General features: G+C 39.1%; 2 protein-coding genes across 2 annotated transcripts in view; both read right to left on the bottom strand.

The window, feature by feature from the left end:
* The window catches only part of LOC139654785 (complement factor H-related protein 1-like), a 32,707-nt gene extending 16,152 nt beyond the window's left edge, over window positions 1–16,555 (bottom strand). The window contains exons 1-6 of the mRNA XM_071531959.1: window positions 16,477–16,555; window positions 14,124–14,216; window positions 11,450–11,647; window positions 8,824–8,946; window positions 3,157–3,267; window positions 2,855–3,016 (exon numbers count right to left, since the gene is read on the bottom strand). Coding sequence (XP_071388060.1) covers window positions 2,855–3,016; window positions 3,157–3,267; window positions 8,824–8,946; window positions 11,450–11,647; window positions 14,124–14,216; window positions 16,477–16,555 — 766 coding nt within the window. The remainder of the gene's footprint in view (window positions 1–2,854; window positions 3,017–3,156; window positions 3,268–8,823; window positions 8,947–11,449; window positions 11,648–14,123; window positions 14,217–16,476) is intronic.
* Window positions 16,556–21,825: 5,270 nt separating this feature from the next.
* Window positions 21,826–26,602, bottom strand: LOC139654784 (complement factor H-related protein 2-like). Its single transcript, XM_071531958.1, has 4 exons — window positions 26,437–26,602; window positions 26,130–26,315; window positions 22,811–22,990; window positions 21,826–22,016 (listed from the first exon to the last, which is right to left on the bottom strand). The coding sequence occupies exons 1-4, from the start codon at window positions 26,600–26,602 to the stop codon at window positions 21,826–21,828; spliced, it is 723 nt and encodes a 240-aa protein (XP_071388059.1).
* Between the last annotated feature and the right edge of the window lie 414 nt (window positions 26,603–27,016).

The following is a 27,016-nucleotide window of genomic DNA, read 5'->3' as shown; positions in this document are numbered from 1 at the left end:
TTTCCTAGGCTTGATCTGCCTCAATAAGATCTTTATGACATAAGATGAAAGATTGAAAAATAATGTTTCAATCTAAACTCACTTGCAAGCGTAAAATACAATAAACAAAAAAATAATATAATACTGTGTCATGACTGAGCACATCCTAGGAGGGCACTTTTTGGTTGGCACAAAAAGTCAAATGCGTGATTTTGCTTTCAACCTTACCTGTACATATATGCCTGCCTGATATTAATGAAAACAATACACCTATTCTGTCTTGAGCTGGTTCTGTACTGTATGAGAGAACATGGAGTAATGTTCAAGCATCCAAACAATCCATGTTTGGATGCTTGTGTGGATATTGGTTTATATGATTATCTCTCAATGAAATCTCCACATAGCACATAATTTCAGGATTGGTTATACGGTCCAATATCGCTTATTGCAGGTTTAAGTCAAGTCTTATAGCAGTTAAGTCACAGGTCATATTTTTTGTAGCTCAAGTCTGACTTAAATTTGTACTTACAGCAGAGTAATGTATCATATCATGGATCAGGCCTGTCCATCAGTGGAGAGATGCCATGGGAAGGTGTTGCATCTCTGTTTTACACAGGAAAGAGAAATAGCACCAAATGGGAAATCAATACTGTAGCCAAGCAAATACAACAGCTACAACAGCAGCAAATACTCAGCATTTCAACAGCCAATATTATTTATTGGGCAAGCAAAGCAGTGTTTAGGATAGAAAAGACAGGTTGGTTAACAGGTTGGTTATCTGCCACTGTTACTGCCAAAATTAGCAGACATACCAACCAGAGCTGAAATTGATCAGCATTTGACTGGTGTAGGGTGATGGAATCCATCACAACTTTTATTATGCTGCTGACTGAGGAGACAGGGTTTCACCACACACAAACATTAGCTTGCCCAAATAAAGGATGAAGAAAATGCATTGTTGCCCGGTAATCTTCTGGTACCAGTGGGCTACATGATCTTGCATGTCACATTTAAACAAGGTTATATGAGCTAAATGAGTAGAGAAAATGTCTTATTCATTATTCCCAATATGCCTACTGTACATTGTAGACATAATCATGGCTACATTTTGAATATTTGCCATGTGAAGTTTTCATCAATCAGAGATTGATAATCAGACAATAATCACACTATATAAGAGATTTACAATGGGTTTAATTTGCTGGTGACCTGGCTTAAATATCACCAAACCCATATATTCACCATAGCAATTACCAGTATGATCTAATGTTGGCAAGCAGCCAACTCAAAATTATATTGCTATATCTTTAACAGCAGCAGCATACAGATGATAAAGCTGCATGGGTTACACACATTCACTAGCAAGGACCACACCATCAACAAGATGCGTTTAAATGATTTATTGAAGAAAGAGATTGATGAGCGTAGTTTCTGCTTGCTGAATGTGTTGTGGGGAGGCTTTGTAGGGAATCCGCCGCAGCGCCCAGGCGATGACGGACCCCCTCAGGACCCTACGAGGGGGAGGAAGGAGAGGAAGAACAGGAAGAAAGAATAGGGTGGGGGGGAGGGGCGCAGAATACGAGAGCGAAAGCGGAAGAGAGGGTTATGTTGGTATTTAAGGGATGCAGGAAGAGGCACGGTTGAGGTGTGGTCCTGCTCCTGAAACTCGCTAGATAAGCTTCAATTAATGGACTAGCTAGCTAGCTATGCTAATGTCATGCATCTAGCTCAAGAACTACTGAACTCGTTCATATTAGCTACTAATCACAACTAAAAAGGACTGTCAAAACTCACTGGGCTTCAAGCTAATGTAATTTAGCCAGACAAAAACTGTGGTTCTTTGGCTCCACCCATTTAAGTTCAATTCAATTATTGAGATTATTTCTGCCTCAGTATGCCAATACATAACTAAAACACATCAAATCCCATGAAAAATCCCTGCCTTAGGACTTTTGTTTCACAATGCAGGTGGGAAATTATTCTGGATATTGTCAATACTTACGTATACACCTGAGGTTCCTTTGTTCCCATTCACCATCTTTGCATCTGATCGTGTCCCCTCCCTCCATTATATACTGATCACGGCACTGATAAGTTACTTCAGTTTCAGAAAAGTATTGATTCTCATATGACATTGCAGCAATGCCATTCTCAACTTTAGGAGGGGGGTTGCAGGGCTTGGCAAGAACTGCAAGAGATTAAAGTAGATATGAGGTTACACCTTAAAATATGTGTTCAATTATCAACAACTAGTAAAATTAGATGGATGACTCACATCTACAGATCATTGTAAGTGACATCCCGTTCAGGTCCCATTTTCCATTCAGACAAGTCATTTGGGCAGTGCTAGGGGAGTATCCTGCCTCGCAATCAATTTGGATGGTTTGTCCTTCTCCATAGTCATCAGTTGAAGGTTTTATGATGACTGCATGAGGAATCTCAGGAATTTCCCCACATTTCCTCTCATCTAGGAGGCAAATAATTAGAAATGATAGGGTTTCTATATCATGGCAAACAAGCAAGTTTAACAATACATACAAAATCGACATCTTATTAAAACTTTAAACTACAAAATGGAGTCAGAATCTGCACAGCAAAAACAAAAAGCAGACAAGTCGGATAAAGACAACATGAGCCAAAATAAACGAAAAAATAAAAGGAAACACTAGCACTAACAATACCACTGGCATGAGATAGAGGCACCACTCATCTCAACGATGGTCTGATTTGTTTACAGTAACTATACTAAGGTATCACAATTCATTTCACAATGATACATAAAAATGCAACACGCAGCACCTTGAAGCTGCATCAAGTCATTCTGAATCCACAAGTCACTGTGGCCAGTTTACAGCAGACATTAAAGATCCATTACCAATGCATCGAAGAGGTCCAGGCCACACTCCATTGTTACACTTGGCTTCACTCCACCAGCCTTTGGTAAAAGGCTTATAACCTTCATTGCAGGAGTAGAAGAACGTCCCATTGTACGGTCCAACACCATATCCATTTTCAACTTGAGGTTTTGGACAGCTGTCTATGAAAACAAAAGAAATATGGAATATCTAAATATGGAAGATACTAAGTAAATCAAGAACAGAATAGTAATCATCAGGACTTGATGAACAATCACAGTAAAACATGACAACCTCAACAAAAGCTTAAGCAGTTCTGTACCTTGGCACACCAGTGAAGGAATGCTCCATGTTCCATCGTCTGTGCAGGTAACCTCTGCTGAGGTGTGACTTCTGGTAACAATCCAGAACTTCTCTGCACATGTGACTGTTACTGTTTCACCAGGTGAAAACACACTTCTGAATCTGGGTTCATAGCTGGTTCCCTCGAGTGGTGGCAGTGACAGACTACATTTTATTGCTGCATTGGTTAGGAAATTAAAGGTGTAGTTTGTTAGTTTGTTTCAATAAGAAGAACTACCATGACAACCATCAAGTATCACACTTATTCAGCAAGTTCTAAATAATAAACTGGATCTCTCTATATACGATACTTATGTTCACACAGAGGAGTAGGGCTCCACTCTGCTCTGAGGCCTATTTTTGTGCAAGTTGGAGGTCTATTTTCAGTAGGTTTGTACTTCATCACTTCGTCATTGCATTGAAAATGCAGGATTTCATTTTCTTGGTACTCATTGATATTGCCAAGCACTTGACCATTTTCAATCACTGGTGCTGTACATTTCACATCTGTTGAATACACACACACACACACACAAAATATGACTTTCGTTAACGAAGTGGCAGATGAATTGTAACCTTTAACTACTTTGAGAGCAAAAACTATGGGCATCTCACAATACGACGCTCATGGACGACGGAGCCTTTTGTAGCTGTGTAAGTGTTTTGTTCTTCTGGAAGGAAGGACCGGCCATTCCCAGCCACTGAATCCTAACGTGGACAGTGGCAACATTCCTGTTGTTTACTCCAGTTGCAGCAAAGAAGCCAAGAAAGAACAGACATGGACAGAGAAACATGAGTACTAAAACATTCTGTTGTTGTGTTGTGAGAATGAAAATGAATCCAATACGAGTTAAGTCAGATCACTCCACTAGTATCAAGTATCCACACTAGTGCAGTGATATTTTTTTCACCATATTCAGTCCAGGTCAGGTGAATGATAGGCCTTTCGGTAGCAGCAGAATCAGCTACTAACATATTTCGTTATTGTCTTCTAGTGTAAATTCAGAAAAAAATGCAGCTATAATCTGAAGCATTCTTACCGTCCTGTGATACAGAAACATCCACGGTCATCCACAGGACAAGAAACCAAAGCAGTAGAGAGAATCTCATGGTGACGACCCAGGATGTGGACTCACTGTAGCCAGGAATTACTCCATAAACAAAATGAGTGTCTGTGGCTGAGTTACTGTTTATCCTCAAACAATTCTGGATATCAAAGTTCTGCACAGTGGGATTGCACAAATTTGTAGAGAAACTGGCGCAGTAGCATGGGCTCATCTCCCAAAATCCTCCCACAAACACACACACAAACATTCTCTCTGACATGCATTCACAAATGCACATAAATACACAAAAACACAATCTTTGCAAATAATCTCACCACATACTTTCATTTGATGTTAATTCATATGTTTTCTTAGTGTTATGAGGAAGCCTTCAACCCAAACAAATCTAGTCATAGATTATCATCATATCAGTGGGCTTTAGGACAGATGGACTGGCACAGATAGCCAGGTTTGAAGAGTAACAGGTTACATGTAATCCGATCACAGTAATCTGATTACAAAGAAATGCTAACTACAATCCTAGCAGCAATGTGCCCAATTCAAACTGTCAACCCAAACAAACCCATCATTTTTACAATATGACATTATGGCACAGTCAAAATTCATATTGAAACAGATTTGTAAACTGTTTTGAACTTAAAATATATTTAGGTCCTGATTTCACTAAACGATGCAGGCAGCAGCTGTGGACGACTTCAGACTCGTCTCAACTTTCATTTTGGTGCTATACTTACATGTGTTTTCAACGTTGCACAGTAACTTTGAAAAAGAGATAGTAAAAAATGCATTTAGATTGTGAGATTATAGATTAAAAAAAAATTACATATTGTATTTTGTAATGTTGGCTGACTTAAGTCTGTAAATTGGAATCAATTGTTAATTTAACAGTATATTATAACAGCAATTAATTTTAAAGGAAAAGTAACCTAAAAATTATAGCTGCTGCGCAGCGGTGAGTCGGGGCCGGGCATTTTGAGGAGGTACAGGAAGAAGAAGGAGGAGGAGGAAGAGGAGGAAGACAAATGAGAACTACATAAGGGTCAATCAGCAGACCTGTCCGGACCAAAAGTATCATTAAACCTTGAAGTATCTTTGAAATCATGAGTCTCTATTCCACACAGCACAAAGCCTGAAAAGACATAAGCATGTTCTTTATGCAGCACCCAGGGTTTGAACTCACAACCTTTGTCACCAATGGCAGGTTGTGATCATGTTGAGCTATCTGAGAAGTGGGATGATCAAAGGAGGCTTCACACTAGAACTTAGGCAACCACCAGGGTGCAGGATAACAGCTGTCCATGCATTTACAGGCAGATTTCAAACTAGTGTCAAATATTCAGTATTCAAGACAAAATTCTGAGAATTTGCATACTTCATCTAGACAACATAGAGATGTCTGTAATTTATTTTTACAAAGATTGATTGCTTCATAAGTGAAAAACTGATGTTTAAAGATGCTCTATTGCCATTGACTGCAATAGTTTACATGAGGGCAGAATTCAAAATACTGTCAAAAATTCAGTTTTTGAGATACAATTCTGAAATTTTACACACGTCATCTACCATGACTGGAAAATTTTGTCATTTATTTTCATGAACATTGGAGATTTATTTCGCAAGATTTTGCAGTAGCTGTTTACAGTAATGTTTACAGTAAAACATTTTGATGCACTGTGGGCTCAATTTTTGATAATTCAAAAATCTGGCTGGATCGACAGTCTAAAGATGCAGTGTAGCAAATTTGGTGTCAATTGAGCAAAAAATGTGGGAGGAGATAGGTTTAATTAGTTTTACAGTTTTTGAGAAAAACAGAGTGATGGACTTCATAATTTGCCCTAGGTTGAAGTTTACAAAAGTTTCTTCACACTTTGGCCATTTTTAATGAATTTTCAAAGTTTAGAACTTTAGACGGTTGCTGTAGCGCCACCATCAGGACTACTGACCCCCAAAGCCAGTTGAGTAAGTTTGGCATGGGACTGGACCTATGTGCAAAGTTTGGTTTATTTTCATGCATGGGAAGGCAGATTTCCTTGTAGGAAGAAGAAGAAGCAGAATAATAATGATAATAATAATAATAATAATAACATTGGGAAAAACAAGAGGGACCGGCAGCAGAGCTGCCCAGCCCCTAATAATTACAAAGTAGCCACATGTCATGACTAATTTCAAGTTGTGAGGGGTGGGGAGTTTATGTTAGTCAGAACGTCAGAAAGTGAGTCACTGAGTTACTGGTACTGATCAACAATATTATAGTCTTTCTGTGTTATGGGACAGTAAAAATACTTATTGCAGCTTTCAGCATCTTAATAAACACAATTTCCTATTCATTTGCCAGACATGTATAGCAAGTGTTGGTAGCCATGTGAAACTGTCAGATTATCATTACTATATCAATATCTTCCTGGAGAAATGTGACATATAACAATATGGAAAATGTTTATGTGTACTTTCCTCTGATTTTGGAGACAGAAAACAGGCTGATTGAGTAGACGACCATGTATGTTTTATTAAAATTGAGACAGAGGATCAGTGCATAACAGCAACTCTTTACTCTGGTTATTCATTTACATGTTTGTCCAGCCAGCTCATGGCCATCACTTCCAGTCAACTAAAACTGCTACTGGCAAGAGGGCAGTGAAATCTCACCATCATTACACCTCTGACGCATTTCCAGCCTGCCGTCAGGTCTTCCTTTGATGCATCTAAACAACATTTCATCATTGTGTTCTAAATACAGTTTAGTTTCATATGTATATTTGAATGTAATATTATTTTGCCTCGCGTTGTCAGCGCTCACAGTGCAGGGTTCTGCAAGAGATAACAGAGAAAAAAGACTCTGTTAATGTCAGGAATGACTGTAAAGCAAACTGCACACACAAACTGCACTTACGGATCCCTTGAAAAGGTTGAGAATTACAGTAGCTCCACAATCCTGTTCTGGCCAAGTGTTTCAGTGTTTGATTCTATGGCAGCTGACATTTAGAATAGTTTGTATCTCATCTTGGTGATGATATGCAGGACATTGTTGCAAATTTGCAACAAAGGTCAGTAACTTGCTACAACCTGGACAAACACTCTCTGCCAGTGTCTCACATCTCCATTTTCAGATTTGCTAATACTGTCAATGACAGCTGCAATTTTTCTTTGTCTATTTTCATGACCCCAGGACATACTAAAACCTCTCAAATAGCTCTGTGTGTTCAGTAGATGCTCCTTGTGGCCTTTTCTACATATCTGTCAGTGAAGCGTATAAGATGCATTGACATAAATGAACAGAATACACATCTATTTTTTCATTTAAATCAAGCAAAATGTTTGGAGATGTGGGTTTTTTTCAGGACACATTATGCAAACTTTGTTCTTTGTTGCCAGATAAATGTCATCATTATAAGGCCTAGTGTAAGTGTTACTTACACTTACTGGGCCCTATTTAAACGATCCATGGCGCATGGTCTAAAGCGCATGGCGCAAGTGCATGTCCGAATCCAAATTGCTAGTTAAACGACGCACAATGTGGGCGCAAAGTAAGGCGCAAGGCGCAAAGGAGTTGTACTAAGTCCCTTAATTAATCATAGGTGTGTTTTGGGCGTAACATGAATTCAACCAATCAGAGTGTCATCTCCCATTCCCTTTAAGAGCCAGGTGCGCTTGCACCTTGGCGCATTGCTATTTAAATGGCGGATTCGGCCAGTTGGAGAAACAAACGGTTTTCTGCTGAGGAAACGGATCTGCTCGTGTGCGATGACGATGTGTGTGTGCGTCGGGTGAAGGTCAGATGACTTTGCAGTTTATTTTCATGACTTTTTGTTGGGCAGTACTTTTTACATATTTACTGTGTTGTTTTTCATGGTTGTAGGTTGTGTATTTAGCAATTGGCAATGTGTGATGATGGTTAACGGGACATGTACGTTGTGCATTTGGCACTGCATAATGGTGAGAGGGACACATAGTTTTTGGCATTTGGCACTGCGTAATGGTGAAAGCATACGGCAATTTGGCAACAAAATGCATGTCAGGAACCAAGTAGAGTGCAAATTTTCATAGTAGATGATCCTGTTTTTCTATTTTACATGGTAATATTGTGTGTGTGTGTTAGAGAGAGAGAGGCGCATCTTACTATCTGAATAATGCACCCTTTAAATAGCAGGAAAATATTTGCTTTCCGTGGCCTCAAGATAGCAATGCGCCTGACCACACCTCATTTTAAGACCAACACGCACACGGGCGCAAAGATGGGCGCAAGTACATTTGCTATTTAAACAACGTGGGCGCTGGGTGTGAAAATGACAACTGCGTCGGTCGGAAACTAGCAATGACACTTGCGCTGCGATTTGCGCCGCTTTGCGCCGGGTGTAAGATAGGGCCCACTGTGTCTTTTTCATCAGTAAAGGAAGCTCAAGTCAATTGGGAGAAGAAACCACTGCAAAACCTTTTGGTAATTAAAATAAAGATGAACTGTGATTCTACAATATCATTGCTCAGACTGCAAAATAAATAAGAAATACTAAATAAATGTAACTTACTGAGGCATCTCATCTCTCCAGTCCATTCACCATTGTAGCAGGTTTTGTGAGACAGACCATCCAGAGTGTAGTAACTCTGACAGACGTATTCAACTCTTTCACCGTGGGCATACGTCACATTCACAGAGTCCTTGGTGTCTCCATCTGCAAGGACTGGTGGCCGTCCACAACCCACAGGTGCTGAAAGAAGAAAGAGGAGGTAAATTTATAGACTTTACAGTGACAGACCTTTTGGGTAAGAGTTGGGAAAACACTTTACTGTAGTTTCATCAGCAATTACACAATATATCACAGTCACATATTGTATGGCAATTAATGAAGTTGAAATTATAAAGGTGGATCAACTGTAACCTGCAGCCTTTGCAATTTTCTGTTTTTGGGAAAAAATGTATTCCATTAATAAATGTTTTTTATTTTTTTTATTTTGGATGAACATGTTGCACTTGAGATTTGACTAATTTAGGATACATTTAACACGATTTACCTGCAGTATCAATAATAATTGCATGTAACTTTACTATTGAATTGAGCTACAAAAAATATACAAGCAACACAGTCTTCCAAGAAGGTGTTGATAAGCTATGGACAGTGGCATGAGATCCAGCTGTGTCTTTAAGTAAATAAAAAAACAACTTTATCAGAGATGGTGGATACAATTCAAAGTCTCTGATTTTATTTAGCAGGGGCTCCCGTTTCACGCATGTGTATTACAGTGAAATGTGATAAGTGGTGAATATTCTTAATTAATAAAACCACATTTCCTGCTGCATTAGGTAAAGAAGCATTGTCATGGGTGTGACGAAAAAGAGAATGGAGGTTTGGCCAAACTTAACAAAAGGATGGGGAAGACACCGGGCCAGCCATGCCATGGGCCATCGAAGCCAGTGTTTCCCCCTAACCTAACCAAAACATGATCCAAAGCTAACCTAACGAGATCAAACCGAAAATATGGACTACCCAAACCTCCATCCCCAAATCAAAAGGGAAAATAATGAGAACGGCAAAAACAAGGCAAACAGCCAAACGCTACGCGGGGTGCCGTCCTGCCTTCTCCTCACAGGCTCCTTATATAGGCCGGATTTCTTTTGAGAAATATGACACAGGATGTTCTACCCCATCAAGACCATCTTGGAGGAGAACTGCGCCAGCTCCCAGATCACTCGCATCAACAGCCAATTTGAACGCGCGATCAAACTCAGGTGCCGCTAGGACCGGGGCATGAGTCAGCAGCGCTTTTACACGTTCAAACGCTGCCTGACATTCATCAGACCACTGGAAAGGGACCTTGGGGCTTAAACTGGTGAGCGGAGCAGCCACAGCGGAAAAACTTCGGCAGAAACTCCTGTAGTACCCTGCCATCCCTAAAAAACGCATCAGCTCATGCCGTGACACAGGCATAGGTGAAAAACAGGATAGCCTGACTGAACTCACATTTTGCCAAATTGAGTGTGAGGTTTCATCACTGATTCGACTGAAAACTGTGTCAAGTTGTTGAGCATGCTGGATCCAATTGTAAACGACAATGTCATTTAAATAGGCCTCACAGCCATTCAGACCAGACAAAACAGTGTTAACCAGATGTTGAAACGTCACGGGCGGATTCCGCAAGCCAAAAGGCATAACCGTGTATTGAAGGAACGCATCAGGAGTTACAAACGCAGAGATTTCTTTGGCACGTTGAGTCAATGGCACTTGCCAATAGCCTTTCAACAGATCTAATTTCGTGGCATAGGCAGCACCACCGACACGGTCGACACAGTCCTCAATACGCGGCAGTGGGAAGCAATCGGGCTCGGTAACACTGTTCACACCACGGAAATCTGTGCAAAAATGATCAGAACCATCCGACTTATCAGCCAGCAGGCAGGGCGAACTCCAAGCACTAGAGCTACGCTCCGCAATGTTATTTTCCAACATGTAATCAACCTGCTTTGCAGTCGACGTTTATCAGGATTAACACGACACGGATGTTGTTTTATCGGACGAGCCTCTCCCACATCAATATCCTGGCACAAGATATGAGTTCTGGAAGGCACATCAGAAAACAGGGACTTATGCTTCTCCACCAAAGTAACCACATACTTTGTGTTTCTTTGGCTGATGGTATAAAATATGTATACTGTAGATAATTTGTTGATTTGTCATTGCTTACTTTTTAAGCATCTGGTGCACAAGATTTGAATTCATAAAAATAGATTTTAATGTATGAAAAAAATAATGCATTAGTGAACAAAGGACATTGTAAGTGAAAGCAGAAGAAATCAAAACTTTTTCAGTTTCAAAACTTTTTTTCCTATTTACAAAATAAGATACAAATGTAACTCTCTATGGCAGCAAATGCAAGAAATACAGTGTCTTCTTCAAAATACCTTGACACAGTGGTTTTGGTGTCCACCCATTCCTTGTGCATGTGGCGTGGTTCCTGCCATGTGTGGTTTTGTAGCCTGCTCTACATGAATAACTTACAGTGTCATCCAACTTTTTCGTTTGCCAGTAGCTCTGCCCCCAGTAATGCACATGGTTATCACGTGGATCGGCACATGTTACCTCTAAAATAAGAAAAAGAACTGTGTCAGTGAGATTCATCTGAAGTAAATCAAGACCAGAATAGTAATCATCAGGACTTGATGAGCAATCACAGTAAAACATGACAACCTCAACAAAAGCTCAAGCAGTTCTGTACCTTGGCACACCAGTGAAGGAATGCTCCATGTTCCATCGTCTGTGCAGGTAACCTCTGCTGAGGTGTGACTTCTGGTAACAATCCAGAACTTCTTTGCACATGTAACTGTTAATGTGTCACCAGGTGAAAACACACTTCTGAATTTGGGTTCATAACTGGTTCCCTCGAGTGGTGGCAGTGACAGACTACATTTTATTGCTGCATTGGTTGGGAAATTAAAGGTGTAGTTTGTTAGTTTGTTTTAAAAGAAGAACTACCATGACAACCATCAAGTATCACACTTTCTGTATTCAGCAAACCCTAAATAATAAACTGGATCTCTCTATATACGATACTTACATTCACACAGAGGAGTAGGGCTCCACTCTGCTCTGAGGCCTATTTTTGTACAAGTTGGAGATCTATATTCAGTAGGTTTGTACTTGTCATTGCATTGAAAATGCAGGATTTGACCTTCTTTGTACTCGTATTTTGCAACTTGTTCATGGACATTATTTTGTCAGTAGTTGTCAGTATACTGACACAAGAATATCTAAGATGTCAGCAGTGCATAGTGACTACAACATATAAAGAATCAGCAATTTAAGTCAGCTAACTAGACAAATTCCATATTTCTTCATTGTTTAGAAAATTAAACTGACAGAACAACACAAACACAAAATTATTATTTTGTTAGGATGTACTGATCATAGCTGTTGATGGGTGCCTGCAACATATCCCACATCTTAAAGGAATAGTTGACCCAGAAATGAATATTTGGTCATTATCTACTCAGTTTCCATTCACTCCCGCTGTTTTGAAGAAGGCTGCTACAGAGCTGTGCCAGCAACATTACAACTAACAGAGTAGATAATGACAAAACTTTGTATTCAGTGTGCCACAGTTTTCTTCAAAGAAATATTAACTGTAGTTGACTGATACATTTCCAGTTGTGTGGAAATACAGTGCAGTAAAAAAAAAAAAAAGGATTAAAAGTATAGATTTGAGTACATCTATACTTGAGTACAGTATTTTAGTAAAATCACTTGATTATTTCCCAGCTCTTGAATACAGTACCTTCTTCACACAGGGGGTTTGGTGTCCATCCATCAGTTGTGCATGTTGCATAATCCTCACCATCCTTATTTTGGTATCCTGTTATACAGCTATATCTCTGTCTTGTGCCCACCCTCCTTCTCCAGTCACTTTCTCTGGGATTGTTAAGCAGGTTGTAGTCATTTGGTTGGTTGCAAGTTTTTTCTTATGTTAAAGAGAAAAGTGTATTGGTTATGTGAAACATTTGAAGTGAATGAACAGCACACACTACATAGAGAACTGTAGAGACAGAAGACAATAGAGAACAGATCTGCAGCTACTTCACTCTCTAACCAAGGTGCTAAACAAAAGCATGAACCAGAAGAAAAGAAAATGTCCAGCAACACTTGGAACACGGTTTAAATAAAGGACTCCATATTCTACCAGCAAGTGCTGCTGGACATTTTCTTTTCTTCTGGGACAAGAGACAATCAAAGTGGAAACTATTAAAAAATAATTTGTACTGTTGATCAAAAATATAAATTACTACCTTCCACATCCTGCTGCATCTGAACAATTCATATGAATGAAATGCATTATTTTATCTTAGCATACATACTGTACTTGGAAATAGTCATCCTTTTACATAGTGAATGATTCCATAGGGTAACAACCTCAAACTGTATGTGTTGTATGCTGTATGTCCTTACCTCTACAGTTCGGAGTCCCGGTCCAACCATTTGCCCCACAGGTAAGAATAAATCTTCCTGTATAATCACCCACACAGTCATACTGGACCCGTTCATTGTTCTTGTATATCCACTTTTCATTGCTGACAATTACAGCATTTGGGATATCTTCTTTCTTGTTGCATGTTATCTCTGAAATAAATTAAATTAAGTTAGTTCTTTCATTTGAAAGTTTTGGATCCTTCTTTTTAAAATGAGCTAACTGACTACGTGTCATTTTACAAGATAAATAGTTTGTTAATCCAATGTTTTGGCAAAGGACACAGTCTATTTATTGTTTGCTGTCGTTGCTCAGCAACAGATTCAGACATGTTGATCAGTGAAGTACCGATGTGATCGACCTGTCATTCACCTGTTGTAGCAAACCCTGACCACGCCCCTCTCTTCTACTTCACCCACAAGATTTGAATTCATAAAAATAGATTTTAATGTATGAAAAAAATAATGCATAACTGAACAAAAGGACATTGTAAGTGAAAGCAGAAGAAATCAAAACTTTTTCAGTTTCAAAACTTTTTTTGCTATTTACAAAATAAGATACAAATGTAACTCTATATGGCAGCAAATGCAAGAAATACAGTGTCTTCTTCAAAATACCTTGACACAGTGGGTTTGGTGTCCACCCATTCCTTGTGCATGTGGCGTGGTTCCTGCCATGTGTGGTTTTGTAGCCTGCTCTACATGAATAATTTACAGTGTCATCCAACTTTTTCGTTTGCCAATAGCTCTGCCCCCAGTAATGCACAAGGTTATCACGTGGATTGGAACATGTTACCTCTAAAATAAGAAAAAGAATTGCGTCAGTGAGATTCATCTGAAGTAAATCAAGACCAGAATAGTAATCATCAGGACTTGATGAGCAATCACAGTAAAACATGACAACCTCAACAAAAGCTCAAGCAGTTCTGTACCTTGGCACACCAGTGAAGGAATGCTCCATGTTCCATCGTCTGTGCAGGTAACCTCTGCTGAGGTGTGACTTCTGGTAACAATCCAGAACTTCTCTGCACATGTAGCTGTTAATGTGTCACCAGGTGAAAACACACTTCTGAATTTGGGTTCATAGCTGGTTCCCTCGAGTGGTGGCAGTGACAGACTACATTTTATTGCTGCATTGGTTGGGAAATTAAAGGTGTAGGTTGTTAGTTTGTTTTAATAAGAAGAACTACCATGACAACCATCAAGTATCACACTTATTCAGCAAGCTCTAAATAATAAACTGGATCTCTCTATATACGATACTTACGTTCACACAGAGGAGTAGGGCTCGACTCTGCTCTGAGGCCTATTTTTGTACAAGTTGGAGATCTATATTCAGTAGGTTTGTACTTGTCATTGCATTGAAAATGCAGGATTTGACCTTCTTTGTACTCGTATTTTGCAACTTGTTCATGGACATTATTTTGTCAGTAGTTGTCAGTATACTGACACAAGAATATCTAAGATGTCAGCAGTGCATAGTGACTACAACATATAAAGAATCAGCAATTTAAGTCAGCTAACTAGACAAATTCCATATTTCTTCATTGTTTAGAAAATTTAACTGACACTGACAGATAAGTAGATAATGACAAAACTTTGTATTCAGCGTGCCACATTTTTCTTCAAAGAAAGATTAACTGTAGTTGACCGATACATTTCCAGTTGTGTGGAAATACAGTGCAGTAAAATAAAAAAAAGGATTAAAAGTATAGATTTGAGTACATCTATACTTGAGTACAGTCTTTTAGTAAAATCACTTGATTATTTCCCAGCTCTTGAATACAGTACCTTCTTCACACAGGGGGTTTGGTGTCCATCCATCAGTTGTGCATGTTGCATAATCCTCACCATCCTTATTTTGGTATCCTGTTATACAGCTATATCTCTGTCTTGTGCCCACCCTCCTTCTCCAGTCACTTTCTCTGGGATTGTTAAGCAGGTTGTAGTCATTTGGTTGGTTGCAAGTTTTTTCTAACGTTAAAGAGAAAAGTGTATTGGTTATGTGAAACATTTGAAGTGAATGAACAGCACACACTACATAGAGAACTGTAGAGACAGAAGACAATAGAGAACAGATCTGCAGCTACTTCACTCTCCAACCAAGGTGCTAAACAAAAGCATGAACCAGAAGAAAAGAAAATGTCCAGCAACACTTGGAACACGTTGGTTTAAATAAAGGACTCCATATTCTACCAGCAAGTGCTGCTGGACATTTTCTTTTCTTCTGGGACAAGAGACAATCAAAGTGGAAACTAAACATCGAACAAAAAGTTCGGAAATTTGTGTTTGGTAGATTATTTCTCTGTTGTAACAATGCTTCTTGGCAATACATTTTATACCGTTGGAAAGCCTGTTTATTTCCCTTTTAAATGGTGCCTCATTTGTAAGGAACATGCATTTGTGGGATGAGCAGCACAGCTGAGTATGTGGGTTGCGCTCATGTAAAATTTGCCAAATCTTCTCTGCCAATGCCAAACAGCTTATTCTGCTGTTGCTATTGACTCTTGTTTGGTGTTGTTTGGTGGATTGGATGATTGAAGTCTATCAGTAACAAGGAAGAAACAAGACATATTGGCAATTTTACAATTTATTCATTTAACAAACAGTCAGGAGCCTCAGTAGCGTGTGGAAGAACCATACACAGCCACAACAGCCTGGCACCTCCTCCTCATGCTGGTCACCAGCCTGGTCACACACTGCTGTGGGATGGCATTCCACTCCTCAACCAGGATTTGTCGCAAGTCAGCCAACGTGGTTGTGTTGGTCACTCTAGCACGAACAGCACGCCCAAGCTGATCCCATAAGTGTTCAATTGGGTTGAGGTCAGGACTGTTGGCAGGCCATTCAATTCTCTCTACTCCCAAATTCTGGAGGTAGTCTCTGATAAACCCCGCTCTGTGGGGGCGAGCGTTGTCATCTTGGAGGATGGAGTTCGGTCCCAGACTGTGGAGATATGGGATTGCCACTGGTTGCAGAATCTCATCTCGATATCTCTCTGCATTGAGATTGCCTCCAATGATGACAAGCCTTGTTTTTCCAGTGATGGAGATGCCGCCCCACACCATCACACTGCCTCCACCAAAAGGTGTTACTCTATCGGTGCAGCAATCAGCATAGCGTTCTCCCCGTCTTCTCCACACTTTGACCCTACGATCCAACTTCCGTAGGCAGAATCTGGACTCATCGCTGAACATAACGTTCCTTCACATGTTCAGGTTCCAGTGCAGGTGTTGCCGACACCAGTGCAAACGGGCCTGACGGTGAAGGGCAGTCATGACAGGCCTCCTGGCAGCCCCATGAGCCCGGAGATCGGCTGCGTGCGGTCTGTTCCGGATCGTCTGGGCCGAGAGCCGTTTGCCATATCGTCCTGCAAACCTTGACTGCAAATCTGTAGAAGACAGCCTACGGTTCCTAAGTGCTAAAAGGGTGAGGAACCGGTCTTCTTGGGGTGTCGTCTTCTTGGGACGCCCACTTCGCGGTCTGTCTCTGACATCCCCCGTTTCATGGAACTTGGCCTTCAGTTTGGAGATGGTACTATGGCTCACTCCAAATAATGCCGCAACTTGCTTTTGTGGAACACCAGCTTGAAGTTGCCCTATCGCACAGGCCTTATCGAGATCAGACAAACGTGGCATGCCGATTCTTGGAGCAGACACCAATTGACCACTGTAGCAGGGCCCATGCTCACAGGTGCTGCCAATCAGGTGCCAATCAGGTACCTGATTGTCAGCACCTGGGGGTACCGGAAGCTCAAAACAAGAGTCAATAGCAACAGCAGAATAAGCTGTTTGGCATTGGCAGAGAAGATTTGGCAAATTTTTCATGAGCGCAACCCACATACTCAGCTGTGCTGCTCATCCCACAAATGCATGTTCCTTACAAATGGGGCAACATTTAAAAGGGAAATAAACAGGCTTTCCAACGGTATAAAATGTATTGCCAAGAAGCATTGTTACAACAGAGAAATAATCTACCAAACTCAAATTTCCGAACTTTTTGTTTGATGTTTATTAAAAAATAATTTGTACTGTTGATCAAAAATACAAATTACTACCTTCCACATCCTGCTGCATCTGAACAATTCATATGAATGAAATGCATTATTTTATCTTAGCATACATACTGTACTTGGAAATATTCATCCTTTTACATAGTGAATGATTGCATAGGGTAACAACCTCAAACTGTATGTGTTGTATGCTGTATGTCCTTACCTCTACAGTTCGGAGTCCCGGTCCAACCATTTGCCTCACAGGTAAGAATAAATCTTCCTGTATAATCACCCACGCAGTCATACTGTACCCGTTCATTGTTCTTGTATATCCACTTTTCATTGCTGACAATTACAGCATTTGGGATATCTTCTTTCTTGTTGCATGTTATCTCTGAAATAAATTAAATTAAGTTAGTTCTTTCATTTGAAAGTTTTGGATCCTTCTTTTTAAAATGAACTAACTGGCTACGTGTCATTTTACAAGATAAATAGTTTGTTAATCCAGTGTTTTGGCAAAGGACACAGTCTATTTATTGTTTGCTGTCGTTGCTCAGCAACAGATTCAGACATGTTGATCAGTGAAGTACCGATGTGATCGACCTGTCATTCACCTGTTGTAGCAAACCCTGACCACGCCCCTCTCTTCTACTTCACCCACAAGATTTGAATTCATAAAAATAGATTTTAATGTTAAGTGAAAGCAGAAGAAATCAAAACTTTTTCAGTTTCAAAACTTTTTTTGCTATTTACAAAATAAGATACAAATGTAACTCTATATGGCAGCAAATGCAAGAAATACAGTGTCTTCTTCAAAATACCTTGACACAGTGGGTTTGGTGTCCACCCATCCCTTGTGCATGTGGCGTGGTTCCTGCCATGTGTGGTTTTGTAGCCTGCTCTACATGAATAACTTACAGTGTCATCCAACTTTCTCGTTTGCCAGTAGCTCTGCCCCCAGTAATGCACACGGTAATCACGTGGATCGGCACATGTTACCTCTAAAATAAGAAAAAGAATTGCGTCAGTGAGATTCATCTGAAGTAAATCAAGACCAGAATAGTAATCATCAGGACTTGATGAGCAATCACAGTAAAACATGACAACCTCAACAAAAGCTCAAGCAGTTCTGTACCTTGGCACACCAGTGAAGGAATGCTCCATGTTCCATCGTCTGTGCAGGTAACCTCTGCTGAGGTGTGACTTCTGGTAACAATCCAGAACTTCTCTGCACATGTGACTGTTAATGTGTCACCAGGTGAAAACACACTTCTGGAGTTGGGTTCATAGCTGGTTCCCTCGAGTGGTGGCAGTGACAGACTACATTTTATTGCTGCATTGGTTGGGAAATTAAAGGTGTAGTTTGTTAGTTTGTTTTAATAAGAAGAACTACCATGACAACCATCAAGTATCACACTTATTCAGCAAGCTCTAAATAATAAACTGGATCTCTCTATATACGATACTTACGTTCACACAGAAGAGTAGGGCTCCACTCTGCTCTGAGGCCTATTTTTGTGCATGTTGGAGATCTATTTTCAGTAGGTTTGTAGAATATGACTTTCGTTAACGAAGAGGCAGATGAATTGTAACCTTTAACTACTTTGAGAGCAAACACTATGGGCATTTCACAATACGACTGAGAATTTCACGATGTTCACAAACAAGATGACACTACAACAGCCCTTGAATAACCCTAACCCTTTGCACATCTGCACAAATTAAACTATATCTATGAGTTATTGCACCACCAAGTTAAATCTCCACATCACTGGCTGAATCTGATCATTAAAAATGAGGCTATCCAGTTTGACAGGCATCTGAGGAATCAATTCAATCAATTGGCAAATTTTAAAAAAATAATGTTGGGCCTATTTTACAACTGTCATAACTAGTAGTCAGGATATCTGCTTAGCAATACAGAGCACTGTATGACTGAGCTTCCGGCCTTAGGCCATCATCAGAGCAACGTGTTTTGACTTTGCTCTCTTCTTACAAAAACTGCCAACAATTTGTGCTATCACAACCAAAATCGGTGCTCAACTGGTCAATTGCCACTTGCAGCTATATTTAGTGGTTCACTATGTAGTAGTGAAACCCTATTGTAATTGCTGGGATTCCTAGTATTATTATTATTATTATTATTATTATTATTATTATTATTATTAGTAGTAGTAGTATTCTTTTTTCTTCCATATTAGAAAAATTAGCCTATAGGGGGTGCTAATGTCCGCCATCAATTTTTGGCTGCCGTTTTGGATTTTTTGAAAAACCTTTAAAAATCTTCTTCTCATGAACCACAGACTGACACAATTTGGCAAGTACAATAACTGGGTAAGCCTTTACTTAGTTTGCGAACTTATGAACCTATCAATTTTTTTTTACTTTACACTAAAAGTTCAACTGACTGTAGAATCATGACATAGTAATTAGTCCACTTGAAATTTTACAGTTTGGTCAGAAACATAATTTTAAATAGATCTACCAAGCTAAATGTTGGTATGTTGAGAACTGAACATAATTGAATTCAAAATACATTAATTTTGTTAACTTATGGTCTGTTAGACACAATCTAGGCTAGTCTAATTCTATGTTCTTTAAAGTTAATTCCAGGTTGGCAGGTTAGATTGAAACATACATACACATGTTGAGTGTTGTGTCTACAAATGTTATTGATCACATCGAGCTGTCATCAAAAACAGCTTATTACAATTGCTGAGAAGGTGGGGCAAAAGGGACAGAGCATTGGTTCGTTCATGTGCAATCGCTAATAAGCTGCAGGATGTCAATGTTTGCTTATCATTTCTCTTTTTCGGATTTCATTTTCTAACAAAACGTGAATGTGGAACAGCGAAGCCCGCTAGGAGTCGCTCATGGACGATGGAGCCTTTTGTAGCTGTATAAGTGTTTTGTTCTTCTGGAATGAAGGACCGGCCATTCCCAGCCACTGAATCCTAACGTGGACAGTGGCAACATTCCTGTTGTTTACTCCAGTTGCAGCAAAGAAGCCAAGAAAGAACAGACATGGACAGAGAAACATGAGTACTAAAACATTCTGTTGTTGTGTTGTGAGAATAAAAATGAATCCAATACGAATAAGTCAGATCACTCCAGAATCAGCTACTAACATATTTCGTTATTGTCTTCTAATTGTAGTGTAAGTTCAGAAAAAAAATGCAGCTGTAATCTGAAGCATTCTTACCGTCCTGTGATACAGAAACATCCACGGTCATCCACAGGACAAGAAACCAAAGCAGTAGAGAGAATCTCATGATGACGACCCAGGATGTGGACTCACTGTAGCCAGGAATTACTCCATAAACAAAATGAGTGTCTGTGGCTGAGTTACTGTTTATCCTCAAACAATTCTGGATATCAAAGTTCTGCACAGTGGGATTGCACAAATTTGTACAAAAACTGGCGCAGTAGCATGGGCTCATCTCCCAAAATCCTCCCACAAACACACACACAAACATTCTCTCTGACATGCATTCACAAATGCACATAAATACACAAAAACACAATTTTTGCAAATAATCTTACCACATACTTTCATTTGATGTTAATTCATATGTTTTCTTAGTGTTCTGAGGAAGCCTTCAACCCAAACACAGCTAGTCATAGATTATCATCATATCAGTGGGCTTTAGGACAGATGGACTGGCACAGATAGCCAGGTTTGAGGAGTAACAGGTTACATGTAATCCGATCACAGTAATCTGATTACAAAGAAATGCTAACTACAATCCTAGCAGCGATGTGCCAAATTCAAACTGTCAATCCAAACAAACCCATCATTTTTACAATATGACATTATGGCACGGTAAAAATTCATATTGAAACAGATTTGTAAACTGTTTTGAACTTAAAATATATTTAGGTCCTGATTTCACTAAACGATGCAGGCAGCAGCTGTGGACGACTTCAGACTGGTTTCAACTTTCATTTTGGTGCTATACTTACATGTGTTTTCAACGTTGGTGCAGATCAACATCATGTGATCTTTTACACACAGTGAAAACACAGTAACTTTGAAAAAGAGATAGTAAAAAATGCATTTTGATTGTGAGATTATAGATGCAAAAAAATTACATATTGTATTTTATAATGTTGGCTGACTTAAGTCTGTAAATTGGAATCAATTCTTAATTTAACAGTATATTAAATTAAGTTTAAAGGAAAAGTAACCTAATAATTACAAAGTAGCCACATGTCATGACTAATTTCAAGTTGTGAGGTGTGGGGAGTTTATGTTAGTACAAGTCAGAAAGTGAGTCACTGAGTTACTGGTACTGATCAACAATATTATAGTCTTTTTGTGTTATGGGACAGTAAAAATACTTATTGCAGCTTTCAGCATTTACCTTAATAAACACAATTTCCTATTCATTTGCCACACATGTATAGCATGTGTTGGTAACCATGTGAAATTGTCAGATTATCATGCAAACCGATAATTACTATATATATATAATTACAATTTTGGAGACAGAAAACAGGCTGATTGAGTAGACGACCATGTATGTTTTATTAAAATTGAGACAGAGGATCAGTGCATAACAGCAACTCTTTACTCTGGTTATTCATTTACATGTTTGTCCAGCCAGCTCATGGCCATCACTTCCAGTCAACTAAAACTGCTACTGGCAAGAGGGCAGTGAAATCTCACCATCATTACACCTCTGACGCATTTCCAGCCTGCCGTCAGGTCTTCCTTTGATGCAGCTAAACTCTATTACATCATTGTGCCTTGAATACACTTCAGTTTTGTCTGTATATCTGAATGCAATATTTTTCTTCCTCATTTTCTCTTCGCTGACAGTGCAGGGTTCTGCAAGAGATAATGGAGAAAAAAGATTCTGTTAATGTCAGGAATGACTGTAAAGCAAACTGCACACACCCACTGATAGAGTTTGGGCATTACAGATTTCAGAGGCTGCCATGTTACAGAAGCTCCACAATCCTGTTCTATGGCCACCGCAAGGTAACTGTTGATTCTATGGCAGCTGACATTTAGAATAGTTTATCATCTTGGTGATGACATTATTGCAAATTTGCAACCAAACATGAGTCTGAGTTTTAAACAAAGGTCAGTAACACACTACAACCTGGACAAACTGTATCTGCCAGTGTCTCTCACATCTCCATTTTCAGATTTTCTAATACTGTCAATGACAGCTGCAATTTTTCTTTGTCTATGGCAATTTTCATGACCACAGGACCTAGTGAGACCTTTCAAATAGCTCTGTGTGTTCAGTAGATGCTCCTTGTGTTCTTTTCTACATATCTGTCAGTGAAGAGTATCAGCTGCATTGGCATAAATGAGCAAAATGCACATCTATTTTTTCATTTAAATCAAGCAAAATGTTTGGAGATGTGGGTTTGTTCTTTCTTGCCAGATATATGTCATGATTATAAAGCCTAGTGTCAGTGTTAGCCACACTTAACGCTTACTGTGTCTTTTTCATCAGTAAAGGATGCTTAAATGAATCAAATGGGGACATGCCACAACTGCAAAACCTTTTGGTAATTAAAATGAAGATGTTTGTGATGATTGTGATTCTACAATATCATTGCTCAGACTGCAAAATAAATAAGAAATACTCAGGGAGAAATGTAACTTACTGAGGCATCTCATCTCTCCAGTCCATTCACCATTGTAACAGGTTTTGTGAGACTGACCAATCAGAGTGTGGTAACTCTGACAGACGTATACAACTCTTTCACCGTGGTCATACATCACTTTCACAGAGTCATTGATGTCTCCACCTTCAAGGAGTGGTGGCCGTCCACAAAGCACAGGTGCTGAAAGAAGAAAGAGGAGGTAAATTTATAGACTTTACATTGACAGACCTTTTGGGTTAGAGTTGGGAAAACACTTTACTGTAGTTTCATCAGCAATTACACAATATATCACAGTTACATATTGTATGGCATGTAATAAAGTCGGAATTAAAAAGGTGCATCAATGATGACTTCAAGTCAGTGATCATCATAAAGCAAACAACCACCAATTTGAACAAAAATCTATATCTATAATCTATATATTTTCAGTCCCTATCTTCATATAACTTACATCTGTTTGATACTAGTTATGATATGGATATATAATTTATCATGTACTATATTATGAATTTATGCAGCAAAATATACATACAATTTAAGTCAGGATCAACGTTAAATATGGAAAAAAAAATGTTGGGAATGCAGACTCCATATCCCAAATATTCATCAATGGACAAATAAATTTGTCCATTGATGAATTGATTCATTTGACATTATTGGACCATTTTGTTATTGTAGGGTTAATCGCATTGCCATGTTTCTCACAAAAAGGTGGGTTGACCCTCATCCCTGAGTATGACACATATCCTAGGAAGTATGAAACACGAAAGCAAGGCCTTTGATGTCACAATGCATTGTGGGAAACAACAGACCGAAAGGTCAGAGTTAATCTTTTCCCATGAGTCCCCCAGATAAAGAGTGAGAAGACAAGAAAGGGATTTACCTCCACATGTTGGAATGTAATCACTCCACTGTCTGTTTGCTAAACATTCAACCTCTGCACTCCCTTGAAGAAACTGTCCACGGGGGCAAGAAAACCTTAACTTGCTGCCTTGTCTCATTACTCGGCTTGTCACTCTGGTGGTTAATCTCACACTGGCAGGTATGTGTGGGACTATGCAAGCTTCTGTTTTGAGGAAAAAAATATGAAACAAATTCATTTCATTTTATTTTGGACATGTTGGACTTGAGATTTGACTCATTTAAGATACATTTAACATGCATCTATACAATAAATACAGTAAATAATATATAGTTCATGTTGCTGCAGTATCAATAATCACTGCATGTAACTTCACTATTGAATTGAACTACAAATAATATATGAGAAATATAGTCTTCCTCTGGCACCATGAGTGGACACTACAAACTGTATGTGTTTAAGTCCCAATCCAGATTTTTGAGTTGATCAATTGTGGGTATATCCACACATTCTTCAAGGATAGTACTTAAACACACACCGTCAGGCTTTGAGCTCTTTGTTGAACAGCACTCTTTGTTCCTTGGTAAGCCAGTGGATAGATGTGACTTTAGTGCTAAGGCACATGCCATGTTCTGCTGTGGGGTTGAATCTGACCTGTGACCTATCTCCCATGTCATCACCCCTCTCTCTCCCATCTCCCCTGTCTCTCACTACTGTGTACCATGTAATAAACCAGAGATACCTTAAATCTTTTGAAAAAGATCTGTATTCCTTTGTAAGTCTGTGGATAAACATGACGTTAGTGCTACTCTTTGTCCCTTTGGAAGTTGAATCCATGGATCATCTGGGAAAATCTGGATGGGGCAACACTCTCCCCTATCTCAATTACTGCTGACATGAGCAAAGCAGTCAACCCTCCAACTGCTATAGTGAAGCTACTGAGTGGAGAAAACTGTGGCTGTAGCTGTCAGCTCCCAAGACTCCCAAGTCTAACACAAGTCTATCTGTATCTGTATGTATGTATGTATGTATGTATGGGTCTTAAGAGGCAAGCATAATATTACAGCTAATATGATCTTTGTTCCTGTGGATAAAGATGATCTCATGGAAAATAATGCATTGTGATCAACAGGTAAATTAGTTTTGACACTAAATTCAACTAGTCTTGTACTTTTAGCTGAGATTGGCATAGCAACATACAGTAGTCAAAAAGTACAGACTGCTTGCCATGTTCCCATGCCTTTTACTTTCAACTAAAATTTACATTGCCTTGACTTGTTGCATTTTGAGTTGAAACCAGTGAAAAGTGACTTCTAGTGACTTATCCTCCTCTACCTCCCTTGGTTAAAACATTGGATGGGGAGAGGATAAGCAAGCAATCTTTTTCTCTAATTTACTTTCCTGAAAGGGAACATACCACTGCAAGTTGGAAAGTGGGCATTCCACTGCCCAGTTTGCAAGCATTCCACCTCTTCCACCCCGTCCAGTGAATATCCAAGACCACACTGAAACTGTAATTTATGTCCTTGCTTCATTGTTTCAGTGGCTAATGGCAGTCCAGTCACAATCAGATGAGGGTTCATCACCTCAGCTTGACAAGTGATAACTGAAAAGAATAAAATGTGATCCATAACAAATACCGCTGCCTAAGCTCTCTGTACACTAGAAAGTATCATGCTGGCTTCTGGTGGTGCTACGAACACTTCTTATGAATGAAAAGCATTTTATGCATTATTTTATCTTAGCATACTGTACTTCAATCCTAGCATACTGTACTGTAATCATCCTTTTACAAGCATTGTACATACTGAATGGCTGGTGATAATCATTGCTGTTTGCATGATTTCATATGCTTCTGTATTACGTGTTGAATTATATGTGTATCTTTATTTTGAAAGTGAAAAAACTGTTTTGAAAGTAAAAATGAAAGTTTTTGGATCATTCTTTCAATTAACTAATTGACTAACCCATGTCATTTTACAAGTTATCGTCATAAGCTGATCCAATAATCATTGTGTTAGCAAAGGACTCAATCAATATTTATCGTTTGCGGTTTGTCAGCAGTACATTCTGTTCTGCCATCTTGATTCACCTGTCATCCCACTACACCCCTCTCTTCTACACCCCACCGACACCAAAATGGGGCCAAAGAAATTTGAAGGTATGAAAAAAGATTGGAATTAATGGAAAAAAAATGCATTCATGAAGAAGGAAACTAAACTTTACTGTGGTTAGCCAATCTTTGGAATGTAATTCAATTTGTGACAGAGGAATGTATTTAAATGTGGCGGAGGAAAGTATTTCAATTTGTTGTGGGGGAACGTAATTCAGTTTGTGGTGGCAAAACATTATTTTTAGTTTCTTTTTTCAGTTTCACTATTTTTTCCATTTTCAAAATAAGATACAAATGTCATTGTATATGGCAGCCAATGCAAGAAATAGTGTCTTCAAAAATACCTTGACACAGTGGTTTTGGTGTCCACCCATCCCTTGTGCATGTGGCGTGGTTCCTGCCATGTGTGGTTTTGTAGCCTGCTCTACATCTATAATTTATAATGCCATCCAACCTTCTCCTTTGCCAGTGGTAGGAAGGAGTCCACTGATAATCCACATGTTCATCATGTGGACTGTCACATACTACCTCTAGAATGAAAAAAAATAATTGTGTCAGTGGGAATCATCTTAAGTAAATCAAAATCAGAATAATAATCATTGGAGTGAACAATCACAGTAAAACATGACAACTTCAACAAAAGCTCAAGACCTTGGCACACCGGTGACTCATCCCATGTTCCATCGTCTTTGCAGGTAACCTGTTTCGAGGTGTGTCCTGTGGTAGCAATCCAGAACGTCTCTGCACATGTGACTGTTACTGTGTCACCAGGTGAAAACACACTTCTGGAGTTGGGTTCATAACTGGTTCCCGTCATTGGTGGTAGTGCCAACCCACATTTTATTGCTGCATTGGTTGGGAAATTAAATGTGTAGTATGTTAGTTTGTTTTAATAAGAGGAACTACCATGACAACCATCCAATATCATATTTTCAGTATTCAGCGAGATCTAAATAATAAAAATGAGGGCTATTATTGTGCATCTTGAAGGTCCAATTAGAGTAGGCACATATTTGTTATTGCATTGAAAACGCAGGATTTCATTTTCTTGGTACTATTAATAATTGCATTTTCACTTATTTAATTAGTTGAGATCCCAAATTGATAGTTAACTTCATGAGAGTGGCATTAGACTGATTTTTAGGTATTGTAGGAACATTTATTTTATCACTTATGCCACCTTAAATAATAACTCTTCATAATCAGCGCCACTGTGTGTTAAGACCCCATA

Source organism: Centroberyx affinis, unplaced genomic scaffold, assembly GCF_046629955.1.
Source record: "Centroberyx affinis isolate AG114_WGS23_722 - 3 ecotype Tasmania unplaced genomic scaffold, CSIRO-AGI_Caff_v1 ptg002150l_1, whole genome shotgun sequence".
Taxonomy (NCBI): Eukaryota; Metazoa; Chordata; class Actinopteri; order Beryciformes; family Berycidae; genus Centroberyx; species Centroberyx affinis.
Note: the sequence above shows the minus strand (reverse complement) of the source record. Positions and strands in the feature narration are given on the sequence as shown.